This window comes from Paramisgurnus dabryanus, chromosome 17 (assembly GCF_030506205.2).
Source record: "Paramisgurnus dabryanus chromosome 17, PD_genome_1.1, whole genome shotgun sequence".
NCBI lineage: Eukaryota > Metazoa > Chordata > Actinopteri > Cypriniformes > Cobitidae > Paramisgurnus > Paramisgurnus dabryanus.
The window spans coordinates 13,602,179-13,624,749 of record NC_133353.1 but is presented as its reverse complement, the minus strand read 5'-3'; the positions used below and the strand labels follow the sequence as shown (position 1 = coordinate 13,624,749).

Sequence of the window (22,571 nt, the reverse complement as noted above, 5' to 3'; positions counted from 1 at the left end):
GACTTTTGTGATGTGTAATTTAGCTTTGTACTTTCTTTTTTATCTATTTTAAACTAATCATTTTCCAGGAAGATCAACGAATAAAGATCAACGAAAAATGACTGTATTATGTTGTTCTTTAAAGAGAACAAATCCATGCTATTCTAAACAAATGCACAACACCAAAAGTCATTGCTACAAGTAACAATAGACAAAGCGCCATTGAATGATCAGGATATGACCTTTGACCAAGTACTGAGGGAATCAGGGCAGCCACTGTCCATTCACCTTTTAGTTGACACAAATTTTGTAGTGTTATTTATTTTAAAAACATGCAGGACAAAAAAACGGGTATAAAATGCAGGAAAACTGGTGGTTTATAAATAAAATAAGAATCTCAAGGTAACAAAAAAAATCTAAATATTTAATATTAAACAGTCTTATTGTTTTGAGTTCCAGTCTTATTTAAAACTATTGGATCTTCTTCCCAAGAACTAAATTCACTTTTCAGAGTAAGTGAGTAAGGTGAGAGCTCTTGGAAGGAGAGAGACATATCTGCCATATTGAATAGTGGGGGCTGCGATGGATCTAGTTCCCACCACTGAAGGGGGGATTAACACACCATCATTTGTGTTCTTAGTTGGCAGTTGGCCCGGTACTGTAACACATACTGCTGGAGCTCAATCAAATAACTGACTGAATAACTGTCACCAAAATAGGAAGACCAACTCATCAAAGCTCCCCTCCCTCCAAGAATACATCAGGCCATTCTGCTTCCTCTTCCTGTTGTCATGGTGACAGCTGTACTGAAAATCCTCTTCAATGACATGACTGATCATGAGATAAACCACTAATACCTTCCTTTTGCAATCGTACATGTGAAATAATTGTGAAAGAGAGGATTGTTTATTTATATACATACTTTTCCCTCATGATAGCTCACTTTTATGATCATAACAAATAAGATATTTTACACTGTTATAACTTACAATTTTAATACGAGACAAATGCTTTTTTAAATTAACATTTATTTTGTATTCTACCCCATGACACATTAGTCCAAATGGCACAAATAGGTCTGGAGTGCAACATAATCATAGACGGCACAGGAATTAGTTGTCAGTGTCACACTCATTGGCTGGTTTGCGTATTATACTGGTTTAAGTCATTGCATTAAGACGGCTTAAAGTGCAGGGTCAGAACCATGGAGATGAGCTTTGTCTGGTCACCTGAGTCAACAATATGAACATAACAACACACTGCTGAAATGGAAACCTGAGCTAGAGAAGTGAGATAAAGCAAAAGATGAAAAATATATAGTAGCATTTGTGTGATGCATACAGATGCAGGAAGAAAATACACAAAGAATATTTTTGTTGGTGCAACCAATTCAATAGCAGCCAAAAGCTTGCACTGTCCACAGTGCAACCGAAGCTTAGGTCCCATTTAGGTTATATAGCTACAGTTGAGACATCACAGACTCTGTCAACATTCATTCTTCTGACAGGATGTAATGAAAAAGATCCTAATGCTATTCCTATATGTCTGGCCGGAGTATTGGGGGTTGAATAGTGGATCTTCAGCCTTGTCAAACAGCAGCAATCTCTTTACTCCTTCTCACCCACTCATCTAAGTCGGTCTCGGTGGCCCAGAGCGCGTCTTTGCTCTATAAAAAGATCAAAGCGCTGGTTAAAAATAGAAATGAGAGAATGTAGCAAGAAAGTACAAAAGTAAAGAGGCGAAACTATCCAACAATCGAAATTACAAAAGCCAAATTATAAACAGGAAACTTTGAGTCTACAAGATTTTAAAATTCCCTGACAAGAGCAAACAAGCCAGTTCAGCAACATTTAAATTTACATATATGGTAGATGCTTTTATCTAAAATAACTTACAGTGCATTACAAGATATACATTTTTATCAGTATTTGTGTTTCCTTGGTTAGAACCAAAGACCTTTTTTTGCTGAAAACAAAATGCTCTACCACTAGAAAATAATTTTCATGAACCATTATTTCAAAACTTGTCTATGAAGTGTGTAGTTGGAGGTGAATACAGTACCTGAGAGTTTTCTCTGCGCTGCTATTTCTTCCACTGGGTTGAGAAGAAGCTTTAAACTGGGCCTCTAGTCTAGAATACAAGCCACCTGCTGGCTGGAACCACACAAACACAGACATATCACGATGCAATGCATTAGAGTAGAAACTTAGTAAAACTATAGTATAAATGTTAGCGACAAAATCACTAAAAGTATATGTGATGTTTTTTTAAGTGAACAAGCTTTTATCAACAAAAAAAGCATACGTAAACGTGTACAAACAGAGTCTTGTAGGCAGTTATTAAAGAGGCTTTATGAGGTTCATCTGAAGCAGGTAAGGATTGCTATATACCTCTTTTGTATCTTTAAACTTTGTTTGCTCTTGGTCCCCATAGCGGATTTTAGTGAGATTTCCTATAATCTCCTCCATTCTCCTTTGATCTAGATTGAGTAAAAATGTACAGACACATCCATCAAGACCATCATAAATCTATCCTACTTGAAATCTAAAGCTATTTGAAAGTTTTATGTCAAAACCACAGCCACAATCGCCCCTTGTTTATTTTAAAACACTTTAAAAGTTACCATCATAAATCATAAAACAATCCCACATCTACCCCTGTTTGGATTTCACCTCCAGACTTTCAAGGGCTATCAAGTGGTGTTTTAAATCATGACTCTTTATATTGTAACAGCTTCCCTACCAATGTGTAATACTGAGTGTATGTGAAAGAGGATCTGAATAAACGCATTCTTACCCTCCTCTCTCTGAGCATCTTGATTGTACCTCATGGAGCGAGTGCTATCCCACTTATTCTTCTGGATGCTGACGCTAAAAATGTGAAAAAACAGACAAAAGATCTTAGTGTATCATTCAGAGGCTTAGATATCATTCAAATCACGTGTCATGACTAAGCTGAAGAGCCAACACATAAGCATTGGACAAACAGATCTACAACTGAGGTCACTTCTGCAGAAAACAGAAAGTCTTTAGAATCACTCACATGAATGGGGTTGAATCTCGTGAGGGTGCCTTTAAAACAAAAGGACAATAAATGAAGAGTGATGCAAACTAACAAAACCTAACTTAGCTTTTATATCCTTTGCAGAAAATGTAAGTGGGGCTGCTAGGAATAGCACAGGTATATTGCAACAGCTTGTTGCCAATGTTATGAAAATTCCACCTTTTACCCCTACTAGCTGTGGCTCTAGTATAGTCACTGGCAATTTTCTAGGGTATCATGAGTGTTTGGCAAGGCATTGTGATTTTTAATGTATTGGTGGATGGTTGATTTTTGGACAAAGGGTCCACACCAAGTCTCTGTGACATTTTGATCCCTCCCTATATATAGATTAGGCTCCTTTAATGTCTATGGTAGTCCTTTGCTTTTTAACAAGTATAATTACTTTTAAAGTATTATTCATGTTTATAGCACAAAAGTGCAGAACAAATAGTTCAAAACCATAACCTCACTAAACAAACACCAATTAGTGAGATAAAAATTAATTTATAGGTTGCACATACCTTCTCTCCAGATTTCTCTTTACGCTGGAAATTTGGAGAGGACACTTGTCTTTTCAAAGGTTTGCCAGATTTTCTTACTTTCTTTGCAGCTGTGTAAATAAAAGTAACAAGCGCCTTCAATATATGTGCAATTATACATGACTGCCATCTGCTGACCACAAAGGAAAATTGGTCATCATAGAGCACCATTCACATTCCAGCTGATGTGCAACGTTTTTCACCTTGTTTTTTTGAGGTATCGTCTTCATCACCAACCTCATCCTCTGTGACCTCTGACCCTGTAGTGTACTCCTCGTCCTCAGACAACAGAGACTGTTGGCGCTGCAAAAAGACAAAACATGAAATGTTTGTGTGTGTTTGTACGTTTTTGAATTTCAGCCAGAATGAACACAAATGCATAGGACACATGTCACCACACAGATAAATAATGTTTAAAAGCATACAGAATTATATTTTTGTGTAAATGTAAAATGCAGAACGTGTTCTGTGAGGGTCAGAGTTTGTGTAAGGGGATAGAATAAACAGTTTGAACTGCACTGTATAAAAAACATGTCTCTGAAATGTTTCCATGGCGATAATGAACCAGACGTGTTTGTACCAGCTTAAATACATTTTGGGAACAAATTGGTACCTAAGAGTAAAAAAACCTGACAAACCTAAGCAAATCCTCCATTAGGGGACATCCTCAATTGAAAAACGCTATAATAATAAAAGTTTAGGTTAGTGTATATATGTAAGGAATAATTGACGATGGGCCGTTGCATGTGCTAATTTGTGTGTGTGTGTGTGAAAATTATGTTTTGCTTGATATACTTGCTTCTTACCAGTTGTAGACTCCAGTTTTTTAACAGCGAAAACTGCAAAAGGAAAAAATAATAGTGTGAAAATTACATTAAGTTTGAACAAATAAATGAGCCAATAAACAGCTGTATTCACCACAATGTGAAAATCATGTGAAGATTAATAAATACTGATGTTATGTCATACATAATCATGAGTCAAGTTTAAATGTGGCAAAAAATTCCAAGAAGTTGGGCAAACAAAGAAATAAACAGAGACAAAAACTATAATATAATATAATATAATATTAAGGGACGGTTTCCTTGACAGGGATTACACTAGACTAAAATAAATGTACAAGCAGTCCAAACTGAAAACAACTTGCACTGACATATCTTAAAATACATCAGTGCCCTTTGTTTTGCCTCAAAATGCACACAAGTAATGTTTTTAGTAAGGCATGTTTGTTAAAACTAGTTATATTTCCTAAATAAACTAAGGCCTACACTCTAAAAAACAAACGGTGCTATATAGCACCAAAACAGTTGCTTTGGATCGTAACGATAGAAGAACCATTTTTAGTGCCATATAGCACCGGTGAAGAACCAGTGAAGCACCAGTGAAGCACCTGTGTAGAACCATATAGTGCTATGTAGAACCATATGTGGTGCTATATGGCCCCTATATGGTTCTACACTGGTGCTTCACTGGTGCTTCACTGGTGCTTCACTGGTGCTTCACTGGTTCTTCACCGGTGCTATATGGCACTAAAATGGTTCTTCTATCGTTACGATCCAAAGCAATTGTTTTGGTGCTATATAGCACCGTTTGTTTTTTTAGAGTGTAGGCCAGGTTTAAGATATTCCCTGTCCAAGAAACCCCCCCAAAGTGTATTAAAGACAACGTGATATGCTCACAGATGTGCGTTCCCCTGGTCTGTGAAGCACTCCTGGATCTAACATTATATCACTTGGCACACATTCACTGCCTACAGAGGAGCATTCAGGACTCCTGCAAAACACAACACATGGCCAACAAGACCAAACCCACACTCAGTAATAGTTTAAATAATTCAAATATGGCATTTAAACAAAGCTGTAAGAACTATGCCTTCCATTGCATTTATTAGTGTTTGTTCAACATAGACTTTGATTAAATGAGTATGTCTTGAAGGATGTTACTGTATTCTGACCTCACACAAACAGCGTCCCTGTGCAGCAGCAGGTCATTCAGTATTCTGGTCTGGGTTGAGATTGCATTGTGATTGCCGCAGTTTCCAACATCTCCTGCGCTAACAATGTGGTCTCTTATTTTACAGCCCTGTACCAAGACACAAACATGCACACATGCAGAATAGTGAGACAAAGTGAGAGTTCAAGGGTCATCTGAATTCATGAGAACATATTTTAAAGCAGCATAACAAACCTTGGGCATGGAAGAAGGGTCGAATCGCATGACTCTCTGGTTGCAACAGGAGTAAACACCTATGCCGTGCCATTTAAGATCTGCCCCAATACCAGGATAAACAACCGCTTCTGGGTGGTACTTACATTGGCCTAACTCTATACAAAGGAATGCCTGGCAAAGGAATACAGTGTGTATTTTTTTCTAATACTTGTATATATTCAAATAAATAAAATTAAAGAAACATTTGTTATTTTACAATAAGATTTATTATTTTAAAAATGGTTATTGTTAATAATATATCCAAGTCATTATTTTGAATAAGCAAATTAGTGACATAGACTCCCTTTAAATTTAAAGGGCCTGTGTGTTTACCTGTTTACAGCGTGAGCATGTTAGATAGTTGATGGTGCCCCAGATTCTCCAATAGACCAGAACCCATGACTTTAATTCTTCATAAAGCCCAATCACATATTCATGTACGTCCCAGGCCTTATGTCTGCAAAGACCCAACACAGCAAGCAAGAGAGAATGCATGCTTTATTACAGGGATAAGTACAGATGTGTGTAAACAGTGCAGGTTAAAACATCAAGACACGAATCACAGCATGATCTAATTGAAGAACTTGTATGTATGTTTTAATATACCTGTTGTGAAACTTTAAAAAGAGTATGAGAGAGTGTACAATATAACCTGCTGTGACAGAATACAATATTTCCTCGGGCATCTATGTTGATTTTGTTTGGAACACAAGGAATTTTTTTCTCAGTTTCTTTGGTCAGAAGCTTAAGGCAAAGGCCACATCTGGAAAAAAGGAACCACAATGGTATATTACATTTATATTACATTCAAAATCCACCTTACTCATCAGCAGAATCACTTGATGCTTAATACAAAAATGCTGACTACTTTTACATGATTAGAACTACTTTTACAGGATTCAACTTGATTCTTGCTATTGATATAAAGCTTTGGCATTACAGATAATATAAAATACATCATACATAAAGCAGATACAAAACAATGAATAAAATCTATAACAGGTGTGAATAAGTATTTATTTACAATTGAAGAGTTCAGATGTGCGTCAGAATTGTCTGGCATGTTTTCTTGTAAATAAGCATTTTTTATCAGGTTCTTAAGTTTAGGTTCAGTAATTTCACTTTAATAGCAATGACAAGCAGCGACAAGACATAAATCACTAAAACAATTACTAAAGATTAGGGCTGTCAATCGATTAAAATATTTAATCTAAATTAATTGCATGAATATCATTAGGCTAGTTAAAGTGCAATTAATCACAAATGAATCACACATTTAATCTGTTCTTAATTTAACTTAATTTAACACTTTTCAAGTTTTTAATACTCCAATCAACATGTGTCTGGACAAATATAGATTCTTTATGCAAATTATGTTTACACCAGCCTGTTTACAGTTTGAGACGAAACATTATAGAACTACACCTGTCTGAAGTTGACAATGGTTATAAACGTGTTACAACTAGATCAAAATGATGAAAGTCAGATTCTAAACGCGATAATGAAAATCGAATGATTCAGTCAGCCAAACTCCCCATATTTTTTTGCGGGGGCCGCATTTTTTTTAAATACGCCGCACTTTTGCTGATTTCTGCTCGCAAAATATGCGGGGCTTGCATGATTTGCATCATGCATGAAAAGGTCATATATCTTACACTGCAAAAAACGACTTTCTTGCTTAGTATTTTTGACTTGTTTTCAGTACAAATATCTAAAAATTCTTAAATCAAGATATTTTTTCTTAATGAGCAAAATGACCTAAGAAATTAAGTCTAGTTTTTAGACAAAATGTATCAAATTTAATTGAATTTGTGTTTAAAACAAGCAAAAAATCTGCCAATGGGAATTTGAATTTTTCTTGAATTAAGTGTTTAAGAAAAAAGTTCAAGAATTTTTTGCTTATCCCATTAGCATATTTTTTTGCTTGTTTAATCCACAAATTCACTTAAATTTGATAAGATTGAAATATTTTTTCTCTTAAACTTAGACTTATTTGCTTAGGTTATTTTGCTCATCAAGAAAATGCATCTTGACTTGAGAATTTTTTTATATTTGTGCTTTAAACAAGACAAAAATACTAACTAAGAAAATCATTTTTTGCAGTGTAGCAGAAGTTGAAAAATGTTGCATTTACCTCACACATGCGCAGCCATGTAGCCTGGCTGTTGTCATGAGAATGTAAGGAAGTGATGTAATTACGCGACGTGAACATCAATGAAATGCTGCAAAAGTTGCAAACAGTTTTTGCAAGTTCCCTCAATTTTGGCAAGTTCCCACAATTTCATTGCATAAAATTGCATAAAATTTCCTGCATATTCCACTGCACTTTTTAAGAAAACGTGCCACAAGATCAAGGATTTTTGCCTGCAACAATTACATAAAACACTGCAGTGTTTCTGGAAGGACCAAAAGGTTAAAATAAAGAAACAACCAGAAATAAGGTTGCTGATGTGATGCATACAGTCTTGTTCAAAATAATAGCAGTACAATGTGACTAAACAGAATAATCAAGGTTTTTAGTATATTTTTTATTGCTACGTGGCAAACAAGTTACCAGTAGGTTCAGTAGATTCTCAGAAAACAAATGAGACCCAGCATTCATGATATGCACGCTCTTAAGGCTGTGCAATTGGGCAATTAGTTGAATTAGTTGAAAGGGGTGTGTTCAAAAAAATAGCAGTTTGGCATTCAATCACTGAGGTCATAAATTTTGTGAAGAAACAGGTGTGAATCAGGTGGCCCCTATTTAAGGATGAAGCCAACACTTGTTGAACATGCATTTAAAAGCTGAGGAAAATGGGTCGTTCAAGACATTGTTCAGAAGAACAGCGTACTTTGATTAAAAAGTTGATTGGAGAGGGGAAAACCTATAAAGAGGTGCAAAAAATGATAGGCTGTTCAGCTAAAATGATCTCCAATGCCTTAAAATGGAGAACAAAACCAGAGAGACGTGGAAGAAAACGGAAGACAACCATCAAAATGGATAGTAGAATAACCAGAATGGCAAAGGCTCAGCCAATGATCACCTCCAGGATGATCAAAGACAGTCTGGAGTTACCTGTAAGTACTGTGACAGTTAGAAGACGTCTGTGTGAAGCTAATCTATTTTCAAGAATCCCCCGCAAAGTCCCTCTGTTAAAAAAAAGGCATGTGCAGAAGAGGTTACAATTTGCCAAAGAACACATCAACTGGCCTAAAGAGAAATGGAGGAACATTTTGTGGACTGATGAGAGTAAAATTGTTCTTTTTGGGTCCAAGGGCCACAGGCAGTTTGTGAGACGACCCCCAAACTCTGAATTCAAGCCACAGTACACAGTGAAGACAGTGAAGCATGGAGGTGCAAGCATCATGATATGGGCATGTTTCTCCTACTATGGTGTTGAGCCTATTTATCGCATATCAGGGATCATGGATCAGTTTGCATATGTTAAAATACTTGAAGAGGTCATGTTGCCCTATGCTGAAGAGGACATGCCCTTGAAATGGTTGTTTCAACAAGACAATGACCCAAAACACACTAGTAAACGGGCAAAGTCTTGGTTCCAAACCAACAAAATTAATGTTATGGAGTGGCCAGCCCAATCTCCAGACCTTAATCCAAATGAGAACTTGTGGGGTGATATCAAAAATGCTGTTTCTGAAGCAAAACCAAGAAATGTGAATGAATTGTGGAATGTTGTTAAAGAATCATGGAGTGGAATAACAGCTGAGAGGTGCCACAAGTTGGTTGACTCCATGTCACACAGATGTCAAGCAGTTTTAAAAAACTGTGGTCATACAACTAAATATTAGTTTAGTGATTGACAGGATTGCTAAATCCCAGAAAAAAAAATGTTTGTACAAAATAGTTTTGAGTTTGTACAGTCAAAGGTAGACACTGCTATTTTTTTGAACACACCCCTTTCAACTAATTGCCCAATTGCACAGCCTTAAGAGCGTGCATATCATGAATGCTGGGTCTTGTTTGTTTTCTGAGAATCTACTGAACCTACTGGTAACTTGTTTGCCACGTAGCAATAAAAAATATACTAAAAACCTTGATTATTCTGGTTAGTCACATTGTACTGCTATTATTTTAATCAAGACTATATATCTGCCAGATTCAAGTTGTATTCAGGGCCAAGTCCAGTACTCACAATGGACACTAAGTTGAATGTGATCCACGGTCGTTTCCCAATCCCACCCCATTTCTCTTCAGTCTCTCATCACTGTCCTTTCTAAATGATGGTAAAAGGCTCAAAAATTCCATCAATATCCTAATATATTTGGTATATAAAAAATGTGTCCTTAAACAGATCCTGCCAAAAAACATAGCCTGAGGCTGGGATTAAGCAGATTTAAGGCAAAGTATCTGATGAATGTATACTACATGCTGAGAGCATTTGGTCAATATAATTATTTAATTTTTTGATGGTTGCATTTAGCAGCTTTTGCATCTGAACTCTTCACTTGAACAAACAGAAGTGACCAGTCGGTATGGTGCATGTCAGTATAATACATCATGCATTTAAAGTATTACAGCTTCAGCTGCAATACAACAGTTACCTATACAGAGTAGATGCGTTTTGAGGGGAATCGTGATTTTGAAAATCAGGGTCAAACAATCTCTCGATCTTCTTCTGAAACAGTTTGCTGGTGGAAAAAAAAGCAAATCATCACAGAAAGTGGCATCAATAAAATACTGTATAATGAAATGTATTTATGTTATCCATAATCTGTGAAAATGAAGAAACAATAGTTATTCTCAAATGTATTAAAAAATGTTTTAAGGTAAGGTGCATTGTGTAACTTTTAGGAGGATCTTCTGACAGAAATGCAATATAATATACATAACTATATTATCAGTGGTGTGTAAAGACTAGTGTTGTAGTTCTCGAGACCGGTCTCAAGACCACTTTTTAAAGGTCTTGGTCTCATCTTGGAATCGAACGCTTTTTTACTCGGTCTCGTCTCGGTCTCAGACAAAGAGGACTCTGAATTTTATTTCAAGACCGGTCAAGACCACTACTGATGGGACATCACAAATTTAATTTTTATCATTAATTTTATGCAGTTTATTCAGGTTTGGCATATGATGTTGGCATTTTTAAGCATTGTTTAAGTTCCTCCCAATGACAATTTTTCTAATTTTATTACTAAAAATGCCTGCATTGTGTTTAGTGGATGGCAAGCCATGGAAAGACAGTTCAGAATAAATGGTTAAGTTGATTTCAGCTCTTTAGTATTCGGTCACTTTTATTTGCTTATAGACAAAGATAAATTCCCACATATCTGCAATACCTTTGATTATTTTATCAACTTCTCTGATCACACACACACACACACGCACGCACGCACGCACGCACGCACGCACACAGACAGACAAGAAGTGCCTAATCATATGCATATTCCACATTTTATCATAAGTGTTTTAATGCAGTAACTTGCACTGGTCTTGGTCTTGACTTGGTCTCGGCTTGTCTTGGTTTTGACTTGGTCTCGACCCTTTAAAGTCTTGGTCTTGTCTCGGTCTCGGCCTGTCTTGGTCATGACTTGGTCTCGGTTTAGGTGGTCTTGATTACAACACTAGTAAAGACCTTACATAATGAACAGTATTTTTTCATTACTGTAGAACTGTAGTTAAAATGATTAATCTGTTCTCACCTCTTGAATTTGTCTTTTTTATCCTTGATGTCATCTGCTTCATTGTGGCTGAACAGATCAGCAATGCGTCCGGTCAGATTGTTGTTGATGCAGCTCATATTGCATGGAGTTGCTATGATGGCATTCATATGTTTGTTGCAAAACTGGATACACTCCTCAACCTTCCGATCCACAAAACATATTAAATACATCATAACTGGATTGATTTCAATAAGTGCATCATTAATAAACAAACATGCTATTTCTTTACACTGCTCAGACCAACCAGAAATATCACAAGTGTCAAACTTGATTTGGTGATTTTAGAAAATATTTTTTAACAGATCCGTGCCTATTAAAATATAGATTTAAAGTTCATCAGTATTAGTTTGGGCAGTGCATAGAATGATTTAAATAGAAAACATAAAAATGATGAAACAGCCATCATGCATCATGCTTTTAACATGCACTACCATCTAAACATCACCCAGCTCAGAGCACTTTTACTGCGTCACCCAAAACACTGTTAACCCTCACATCACTTACTAAAATTTCCATCTTCAAGAACTCGGAGGAGATCAGGATTGAGATGACATTGCTGTGCTCTGCAACCAAACACCACATAACATAACCGACAACATCACAAACAGCGAAACATCAAACTCACAGCCAACGCACGACCACTTGAAACACTGTTTAGCCATATCAGAGAACAGACGTTACACAAGACTTCTGATGGTATTTTTGATTATAGAAATACAGTAGTAAAGCGCAACAGAAAGTGCACAGTGAACTTCTCAAACAGTTTCTAAAATAAAATTACCCAGTTTGGGTTTGTCGATGTGATTTCCTTCTGGATGTTCGGTTTCGTGACTCTTGACATAGTTCATGAGCCAGTCAAAGATCTGGACATCACAGTGGACGGATATGTCCACTTCGTCCCAGCGCTGAGGGTCCACAGACAGGTACTCTTCAAAGTAACGCATCTCTTTTATCAAGAGGTTTCTTGGACACGTAAAGTCCTGCTTTAGATTCTTTGCTTCATCACATACATGAATTACCATGTTGGGACTGTGTAAGAGGAAACAATGACAAAGTTACCAATTACTGCATGCATATTCACTGAATTTAATAGTTTGGAGACTTCAAATGTATACATTTGTAGATAATTGTCTGAACAGTATGAATTTGTCTAACCTATTATTCCCTTCCGTCTTCTCAACTTTGTCTGCAGGATCTGCATCCTCTTTCTCTACACTGGCTCCTCGGGCAGTGTGCACCACAGTAAGGCCTGATCATGATAAAGCACTGAGTGTATATATCAATGGTCCCAGATGCACTTACATAACAGAATAAAATCACATGAAATTTAAGAGAATACAGCATTTACTGAAGGACAGGGCATTTTTGCCTAAACCCCATCCAATGACTCACCTGACACTGGGAGAGTACTCTGACTGGACTGTAGTTCTCCTGTCGCCCCAGTGTTGTCCAATAAGTTCGATTTGATATAGGAGATAAAAGGTTCTGGTGGAGAACTCACTGCTCCGATAAGCGGGTTACATTGGTCATCAACATGATGGAAACCGCCTGTAGTTTTAAGCTCTTCAAATCTCTGTGCGCACTGTAAAAATATAAGAGGATAAGCCAAATCTGTCAATATATTTGCTGAGGAAGCTCAAAACACTTGACATATATTTTAAATGTATACTTATTAAACCATTTTTTGAGCACTGTAAGAAAGTTCTCAAAAACAGTACTCAATTGTGTTAAGGCAGGTTAAAAGCAGCCTCTGACTAATAATCTTTATTTAAATAAATTTAGCTCAAAGGCATAAACCCAAAAATAAAATTAGCCAATATTTTACTCACCCTCAAGCCACCCTAGCTTTATATGACTTTCAAAGTCAGAGTCAATAAATAATACCTTGCTTTTTACAGCTTTAAAAATGGCATTGGATAGTGCCCCATTTTAAATCTCCAAAAAGCACATCCACCCATCAAAAACTAATCCATACAGTTAGTAAATGTCTTGCAAAGTCAAAAGATGGGTTTTTGTATGGCTTTAGTTTGAAATATAAATAATTCCTTAGAAAAAAAAAAACAATTACGACTCTCCTTTCTCTTTGTTTGGGTGACTCCTCTCCCAGGGGCTCACGGCTAATAAAATGTCCATCGAATGCACAATTCAAAATCTTGCCAGACGTAGTGGGTACTTTTCACCTACAGGTTATTGAATACATGAATATTTTGGGTTATACCACGGGCCTGTTGAATGCTTTATTCTGACTGGTCAAGAAATGTTTCATAGGTATTGATTATTTTTCTGTAAAACACACACCTAACCTGTCAAATGTCTTAAAATAACCACCAGAGCAAAGGTAATCGTGGTATAAGCGGAATAATTGCTTCGCGTTGTGCCACATTACCACCTTGGGTGTGCATTATTATTTTGAATAATTGAACGGTCTGTCATCAATTCCTTATGTGAACTATTCCTTAAGGCAGCAGGTGACCATCTCCATTATTTATAACATGTACTACACCTGTACATGTTATGTGATACACATATGATATACCCTATAATGTTTTGAATTCTATATAATATGGATACATGTATCCATATTATTTACCATGCATTATGCAGCATGGTACATTAGTTCACCAAATTGTGTTACTTCGCAAAAAACAAAAACATTAACATTGGTGTCTCTTACCTCTTGAGGTGTGAACCCTGGGACTAACTTGGCAACATTCTCCCAGTTGATTGGCTGAGGCGTTGCCCATAGTGAGCTTAAGACCATATCCAGGACCAGGAGGTTGTTGTCATATGGGAAGTTATTATTAACAGAGCAAACACGATTCATTTCTGTGGTACAGAGAGAAAATCATCCTCCTATTTAGAAAAAAACTAGCATACTTTAGAAAAAAGAAGCCTTAACAAAGTAAGCCCACTTCCAACTGCCACTTAATTACAGAAAAGGGAAAACGAATAGTTTTTCATGTCTGGTAATATGTAGTCTATATATAGCTTGTAAATAACATAAACCAACAATGTTGAGAAAATTCAACTTTAGTTCGGTAGCCTATGTTGAGTAAAGATGCTTAGCTGGCAATGACAGCTTTAATTGCAAATCACGGTACTGCCGCAGTCCACATTTTTGTCGCATCCTCTGAAGGGAAAGCTAAGCTAACACACAGTCCCATCACATAATTACCCTCTTGCAAAATGATGGCCTGTTTCTGGTACTGATGGTCATTCCAGCTGAGCGGTGCTGATAACAAACTGGATCTAAACAGCATCAACGGTGAAGTTCACTTCCACGCAGAGTATATTAAAAAATAAAAACAAATGCTTATCATTTACAAGCCTGATCGAAACTTTGGTGTGCATGACTTTGCAGACTCGTATTCCTCTTCTCGTTTCTTGTTAAAATATCAATGTATGGAAAATAGTGCTGCAGCCTGTAAAATCACCGGTCTGGCCATGACGATGCGCTGCAGTCTCTTAACCCACTGCTGTCTGTCGGTATGATGAAATCGTATGGGCGGGAAGAGCTCAGTCGGCGCCAACAAAAGCCTGGAAAAAAGAAAACTGACAAAAATGCTAAAAGGCCGATTCAGGACAGCTAGGATTATCTCCACGTTTCCTGCTCTCTCGTTGTGCTGCGCTCTGTATTTCCGGTGCCGCACTGCAGCAGGTGCCTGTCGGCGTCCTCGTTGCCTAGCGACAGCAGCAACGTTACATTTGATTTATACATTTTTCCCTTTTATTAATTTTGGGCCCAAATAAACCTGTGCAGTGAGACTTTAAAACCAAGATAATAAAAAACAGTGTCGCACTATAAATATATTAACAGGTTGAATACTGATGTGATTATTTGAAACCATCAGTGGAAGGACATTTGATAACTATTGACTAGATGATAACTCTACAGAAGCAGAATATGTCTTTATTCTTTTAGATCAAAAAGAAATTCCTTTAAATGGTTTGAGGGCAGGTTTTATCCCATATTCTCATAAATTATAAAACCATAGTATGTAGTAAAACAATAGACATAAGCATTTGAATTCTATGCAGATCTAGTAACACACAGGATATTCCTTTTTTTGTAATTGCACTGTATCATCTTGACCTCTTAAAGGTGGGGTGCATGATTTTTGAAAAGCTCTTTGGAAAAGCGGGTCGGGCCAAGTACCAAAACACAATTGTAGCCAATCAGCAGTAAGGGGCATGTCTACTTACCGACATCGTTGCGTATGTGTGAGGCGGGTCTATCAAAAGAAGGTCCAGATTCTATTTACGTTGGGGCATGTTTGTTTAGGTGATTTCAAATTTCAACATTGGCTTTCAGAGATCATGCACACCACCTTTAAATATTGGTGATATATTTAATCTCTAAAATCTGGAATCTTTATAATTAAACTCGACAATGAATACATTTCTTTAAGTTTTTACTGACAAAATAATTGCTTCTATTTACATAATTGTACAGAGACTTTTAGTTAACCTGAAAACACAGAAAACCCCACTAAACCATGACACAACTTAAAACAGGACATATCAAATATTAATTTAAGTTTGCAGAAACATGAACAACTTTCTTAAACTCTTACATTAGTACATGGACATTTTTTCTATAATGAAATTTGTAAATAACATTGCTCTACAAAATCAAAGTCAATTGAAAGTGACAGCAATATATGTAACCTTTTAACTGTGTAAATATATGTGAATATACTCAAATAATTAAATATAGTCTTCAAAATGAGCATTCTAAATAAATTAATAGGTCATTATTAACACATGCAAGCAATTATAATGTTGAAATACCAACCTTTTTAAAACAAATATTGGTAAACGCTGTGATCATAACAGTCTACAAGAAATTGCTGAATAAAAACCTTGTGTTCAGCTATGCAGTTCAAATGATACATTCCAGGGAGCATGATAATCACCTCCCCCTCAAGGCCTCCGTTACTCATTACCTCCTCTAGAACTTACATCAACACACACTCACACATACACAGTGTTACACTTCAGCTCTGGCACATGAAGATTATAAGTCAGTCTTTTCTGAGGTCATGTTACTGCTGTTGTTCGCAGAAGGTTGCATCTCCAGGGTAGTGTGAGGGCCATTTGTTTCCCCATACACAGACTCTAGTAGTAAATCTGGGTCTGAGCTAGGAAAAGCCAGCCCCGAGCTAGAAGATGAAGCTGTAGTCAGGCCAGTTTGGGGTGGTGGAAAGTTCTGGGTAGCCTGCTGGGCCTGTGCCACCCTCTCCAATTCTGCATGCTTTCGACCTCTCCTCCGGCCCAATACTTTGACGTAGTTGGCAGGGACAAGGCCTGTAGTTTGTCCATCCACACTGGCCAACAGCCAGCCACGCACCCTGGGTTGTTGTTCTAGAAAACAGTGATAAACAGTGTATAAGTTGTAAATATGTACTGTCAATAACAAGGACAAAAAGCAGATTTTGTTTCGTGCTTTTGCCAGATATAAAAAATAAAACCAATGTGACATGGATTTGGACACACAATGAATCCAAATTGTATGAAATTCTTTTTTCTGACCTTTAGGGGCCAGGTTAAGCATGTCCCCAGCCTGTAGTGAGATCTCTTCCTCAGATGCAGCTGTAAAATCATACTCGGCTCTTGCTACTACATGGTCATCTTCCCCACTTGCCCAGTTAGTGGCTGCAATACAGGACACATACACACACTTCAGCAGTCCCATCAAACAGCAGCAGACAGCAGAGATATGGGTACATACTGCATAACACGAGGAATTTAGATGCAAAACCAAAACTAAGTGGGTATGACATGTTTTCTTTTAAATGTTTTTTTATAAGCCTCTTTATCAAGGTTCAGTAATTTCACTTTAATGGCAATTAAACAGTTAAAAGTGGGTAATAGAAATGCCTTTTTTCACAAATATCACTCTAGTCATTTCATTGGTATTTAACAAATTTCACTGAAACCCTCTAAGTGCATGCAACCTTTTTTGGCAAAAACCTCCACTTCTTAAAGGAGACATTCCATGAAAATCAGACTTTTTCCATGTTTAAGTGCTATAAACGGGTCCCCAGTGCTTCTACCAACCCAGAAAACATGAAAAATAGCAACCCTGTAACTTTGTTTTGGTAAGGCTCTCTCTGCAAGCATGTGAATAAATAGGTCATTCGGATTTTGCTCCCCCCATGACGTAGGTAGGGGATCTTATTATAATGATACCGCCCCTTCAACTGCGCTATCCAACCATGAACGGAAAGAATGACTGATAGCACGACACGTCTGTATTCCCTCAAACACAAACAGGAGCCTGCAATCTTATAACTTGTAGTTTTAATAATCTTTCTAAAGATTGAATTAACATTCTAAAGGATTAACCTTACCTTAGTGCAAGAGAGAGAGCGAGTGAGTGAGAGAGAACGAGTGAGCGAACGAACGAGAGAGAGAGAGAGAGAGAGAGAGAGAGAGAGAGAGAGAGAGAGAGAGAGAGAGAGAGAGAGAGAAACGCGACGGTTCACAAGATGTTGTTTAAAATGTTTCTCTGAAGTTTATATGAATGAACTCGAGGATTAATGCACTGCACGAGACAGAGTGAGAGAACAACGCGTATTCACTATCATACACAACAAGCATAAATATGTTGTATAATGTTTCTCTGAAGTTTCAAATGAATACAAGGAGTTACAAGATGGAAAGTGAGAGACTGACAGAAACGCCAATGTGTTCAATATGTGTACACAATAAACTTAAACATGTCATTTGATCTGTTTCTCTAAAGTTTAAGCATTAAACGTGTTGTTTTATTCCAGATCATTTAAATGTGCTTGTGTGGTTTGGTCAAAAAGTAAACTTCTGAGAGCTTGTGGAAGTGGATTTTATTGAAACATCCTGAAATTCATTGTGCCTGTTTAAAACATTGCAGCATGAGAAGTCTTTATTTTATTCCACAATGTTCCCCATCTGCTGATAAACATGTATTTAGTATGCATAAAACAGATGATTGACTTTTTAAACTTGTTTAAATATATAATGCTGAACATCTCTTACTAACTTCTTTCGTGATAAAATCTCCCTCTCTTGTCTACAGCAGGAGCACTTGAGACTCCGCCCACCTGAGCAGCTCATTTGGGTTTAAAGGGATACACACAAAAACGGTGCATTTTTGCTCAGACCCATAAAGTGCCTATTTTAACATGCCACAATAAATTACCTATATGGTATTTTGAGCTTAAACTTCACATCTGTACTCTTGGGACATCAAAGATTTATTTAATATCTTAAAAACGTCTTATGGAATGTCCCCTTTAAAAAAATCCAATTCTTTTGACAAGACATAGTTAATAGGGCTGTACGATAAATCGCATGCGATAGGAATGCGCATCTAGTAGGTAAAGCCGGTTCCTTGGTTAGTAGTACAGTAAATCGCCATCATCACCTGCTTTCAAATGGAGCACCCGATTGTCAGTGAACTATGGCTCTTTGAAGTAAATGCTGCTCCATCTGAAAGCAGGTGATTTACTACTAACCAAAGAAATGGCTTTACTGACGATCACATGTGATTTATAGTGCAGCCCTAATAATAAACAGTCACAAAATCACTAGATTTTCACTATATGCTGCAACTAGAATAAACATTGCAAATGATAAAAGTCAGAATGTAGAATAAAAGAAAATCCTTGGTTTTGATTTCTTATTTGTGAAAAGCGTTGTTTTGTTATCTCATCTGTGTCTCTTACATATCTACGCATTGTAACCTGCGTCCTACACTAAAACACTGGTGAATGTGCATTGGCGGCAAACAAAATCTAATTATTATAGTTTATAAAGTTTTAAATATGGCCATTTTTCTTACAAAATCGATTACCCTCAAAAGACATTAATTAAGCCCCTGAAGCTGTGTGGATTGCTTTTGTGAAGGATAGATGGCCTTTTTGGGCTTCAAATCAGGAGCACCATTTACTACCATTATAAAGCTTGGAATAGCCTGGACATTTTCGAATTTAAAAAAAGATAATCATATACATCAAGGGTGGCTTGAGAGTGTGTAAATCATGGGGTAATTTTGATGTTTGGGTGAACTATCCTCTTAGTTTAGTGGCTTTTGCATCTGAGCTCCTCATATATTCAGTTTCAGCTCTGAGAAGCTCCTTCAGTGACAGACTGTTTCATCCTAAGTGTCTGAAGGAGCGATACAGACATTCTTTTCTCCCTGCTGCTATAAGACTTTACAATCGGAGCTGCTCCCAGTGAACCAGTCACCACTATATACATCTTGTTAAAAAAACAAAAAAAACAACATCTTGTTGATACAGTCATTTGTTAATATGGGCAAAAATAGAGATTTTGAAAAATGTGCAATATCTTCTAGGTGCAATATGTCTTTAGTGTAAACACTATATATACTTATTTTGCATATAATGTTTATTATATTATTATGTCTTCTTTTTGGTTTTGCTGCTGTAACACTGAAATTTCCCCATTGTGGGATGAATAAAGGAATATCTTATCTTATCTTATCTTATCTTGTTCCTCCAAAAATACATGCGAGCTTTATTAAAGCGTAACTAAACCCCTGGCTAGAGCCTGACTCCACCCACTGACAATATTTGAAAAATGCAGGAAAAGTGGGCGGATCCCAAGGAGATAGAGGGGACGAACTAAGTGTGTGGTGAGATCGTAACAAGGGCGTGGTGATCTTGAACCTGCTTACGTCACGAGTCATTTTTTGGACCCACCATCCAATAGGAAAATTCAACTGTAGTAGCCACCGTTCAACTTGAAGAGGGCAGCACTCAGACGTTTTTACACCATATATTGTAGTATTGAAACACTTTACATCCACATGTCAAAAAACTTACTAAAATCAATGAACAGCCCTAATAAAGCAACATTCTTACAGATCATTAACTAAAAAAAGTTGGTTTAGGGTTTAGTTACTCTTTAATAGTACAATAAAACCATTCTGTCTGAAACTGAAAAAAAAAAAACACTGATATATACCAAGTGCTTTTTAATTAATTAAAGGAAAACTTATTATTTGATCATTATTAATAATAATCACCAAATGTCAGAGCAATTAGTAGTAAATAGAGGTGAGATGACATGAGCTAAAAAGAACAGACAGAAAATGTAAAAAAAGTTTGTCTGTAAATAAATAAATTCATAATTACCCAATGTCTTACCATTTTCCTCAGTACCCTCTGCAGACCTTAAAAGCCTCCAGATCAAATATGGACCCCCGAGGATAACAGCAAAAAACAAAAAAATTGGCCATGATTTGACAGAATTCACCCCGGGGTCATCTACTCCAGCTCCCCTGGTTCCTGAAGCGGACACCGTGGATGAGGCACTGTCCGCCCACAGGTCATCCACCTCTGAATCCTGACGCAATCCCAAAAGCCTCTGTAGTCTGAGATACAGGTATCTAAGGGTCCTCACCAGGGCAAAAGCAGAAAGCACTTTTGTGAAATGGATGCGCATACGAGAGAAATGATTGGCAACATCTAAAACGGCACGGAAGCTGTTATATACGGCAGAGAATGTGGCGTCCATCATCATACTGACTGACGAGAAGGCATGAACAATGCTCTCGATGGACTGAAACGCTCCCCGGCTGCTCTCTTCTGCATGCTGGACAAATCGGCTGGGTGGGATGTCATCCATTTGATAACGGTTGTAACCCAGGCCACCTCCAACTCCATAACCTCTGTAGCTATAGGGGCTGTGTCCCCCATAGATGGAGCTACCATAAGGGCTGTATGAGGAGTGAAAGGAGCTGTAGTTAGGATGGTATGTCTGTTGTACGGGTCTGGGAGGGATGGGTGGTACCACCCGTGTTAGAACCGGAGGACCAGACACTGATAGGCCACTCTGTGCTGTCGATCCAAAGTCAGCAGAGCTAGGTATAAAAAAGCAAAAGCAAACTGTTAAATGCAATATCACGTTAAAAAAACCCACTGAAGTACAATGAAATGTGCAACTTTGTTTAATGCATTGACATAATTTCCACTAAAAAAGGAAGTTAAGGTGGGACATATTGAATGTTTTCTCCCCTTTTTAAATAGCTAATAACATTTTAAATGCTGGAATCTGATGAGAAGCTGAAGTGCAGAATGACTTCATAAAAATCATTCATCCATGTTGCCAAAGTAAAAGACTGGGTAAGTTTTTTAATTCCTATATCTTCAAAATGCGATTATTAAAGTCCCTGAGAACAGGAAGCCACAATCGACTTGACTGCTGCTTTGTGGTGTATTTCTTGGTGAAACGGAATATCACACTAAGAAAATAGTTGTGTTTTCAACTGTGAACTGATTTGATATAGATAAGTACGCATTTCATTCAGAACTGGAACTCATAGCAGACTGACAGTTTAAGGGCGGGATTAATAGATGCTCCGCCCAAGACATCTAGCTGAGGTCACCGGAGAAGGATCGTCCCAAGAGAACGGAGGAACATTTTGCAGATTATGATTATTCCCACATGGATACATTTTTTTTATAATAAACAATGCAACATTGCATTAAAAAAAGTCAGTTTTGATTTAATGGGGACTTTTATGTTTTGAAGCACACTAGTTCATAGATTTTTTTTAAGACCAACATATTCATATTGAAAAGTCAATTATTTTTATTATATGGGAACTTAGCATTTTTACATGTGTCGCTGTCTCTTTAATTCAAAGGCTAACGGACCACAGCATGGGAAAGCTGCCAGTACACTGAACTTTGACACATGCAAAAACTTGTTTGCTCGAGTACGAGTTTACTAGTTTACCTAACATCCACAACACACCTATAAAAACGTGCAAGAAAGCCATATCTTTGCCAGACAGCTTATCTCTCTGCATCACAATTGGTCCATCTTTATGTACATTATAATTAATTACCAAATTTTTTTAATAAAATGTTCATATGTGTGTTTAATTATGGTATTTCGACAGCTAACACGTTGGCTAGCAATCGTAGACTCAGACTTAAACTCGCTTGCAAAAATAAGACAAGAATTTACAAACCGATAGTTTAGCGGTGCAGTTATTGTTCCCGGGATTCGGCGTTCCCATGGTTTTGTTGGGGGCTGAGACATTATTTTTATTTTCAGGGAAAGGTTGATCTGCAGCTCTGAGTACCAAACGTCAGGAAGAGAAACTGGCCCACAGTCAGACTAAAG

General features: G+C 37.1%; 2 protein-coding genes across 3 annotated transcripts; both read right to left on the bottom strand.

Annotated features, from left to right (window-relative positions):
- Positions 1-863: 863 nt before the first annotated feature.
- sanbr (SANT and BTB domain regulator of CSR) lies at positions 864-15,081 on the bottom strand. Its single transcript, XM_065245042.2, has 21 exons — positions 14,608-15,081; positions 14,107-14,258; positions 12,825-13,014; positions 12,588-12,681; positions 12,214-12,461; positions 11,937-11,995; positions 11,412-11,572; positions 10,314-10,400; positions 6,421-6,531; positions 6,102-6,225; positions 5,748-5,900; positions 5,515-5,642; positions 5,240-5,333; positions 4,367-4,399; positions 3,764-3,863; positions 3,543-3,631; positions 3,022-3,050; positions 2,776-2,849; positions 2,370-2,458; positions 2,041-2,132; positions 864-1,645 (listed from the first exon to the last, which is right to left on the bottom strand). Exons 1-21 carry the CDS (start codon positions 14,690-14,692, stop codon positions 1,609-1,611), a joined length of 2,229 nt encoding a protein of 742 aa, XP_065101114.2. The 5' UTR covers positions 14,693-15,081; the 3' UTR covers positions 864-1,608.
- A 746-nt stretch (positions 15,082-15,827) lies between these two features.
- Positions 15,828-22,571, bottom strand: pex13 (peroxisomal biogenesis factor 13). 2 transcript variants are annotated; one of them, XM_065245040.2, is made up of 4 exons: positions 22,417-22,571; positions 20,573-21,300; positions 16,965-17,087; positions 15,828-16,796 (listed from the first exon to the last, which is right to left on the bottom strand). In XM_065245040.2, the coding sequence occupies exons 1-4, from the start codon at positions 22,485-22,487 to the stop codon at positions 16,450-16,452; spliced, it is 1,269 nt and encodes a 422-aa protein (XP_065101112.2). In that variant the 5' UTR covers positions 22,488-22,571; the 3' UTR covers positions 15,828-16,449. The 2 variants fall into 2 exon arrangements, with proteins under 2 accessions (XP_065101112.2, XP_065101113.2); XM_065245041.2 differs by having other exon boundaries at positions 20,585-21,300.

Excerpts from the sequence above, each read along its gene's own strand:
- sanbr (XM_065245042.2), bottom strand. The coding sequence starts at position 14,692 with ATGCTGTTTAGATCCAGTTTGTTATCAGCACCGCTCAGCTGGAATGAC. Across the intron at positions 5,643-5,747 it reads ACCCTTCTTCCATGCCCAAG|GGCTGTAAAATAAGAGACCA; the intron begins GTTTGTTATGCT and ends GTCTTGGTACAG. Across the intron at positions 5,334-5,514 it reads AGGGACGCTGTTTGTGTGAG|GAGTCCTGAATGCTCCTCTG; the intron begins GTCAGAATACAG and ends TGTGTTTTGCAG.
- pex13 (XM_065245040.2), bottom strand. The coding sequence starts at position 22,487 with ATGTCTCAGCCCCCAACAAAACCATGGGAACGCCGAATCCCGGGAACA. Across the intron at positions 21,301-22,416 it reads ACTGCACCGCTAAACTATCG|CTCTGCTGACTTTGGATCGA; the intron begins GTTTGTAAATTC and ends TTTTATACCTAG. Across the intron at positions 17,088-20,572 it reads GGAAAATGGTAAGACATTGG|CCACTAACTGGGCAAGTGGG; the intron begins GTAATTATGAAT and ends CCTGTATTGCAG.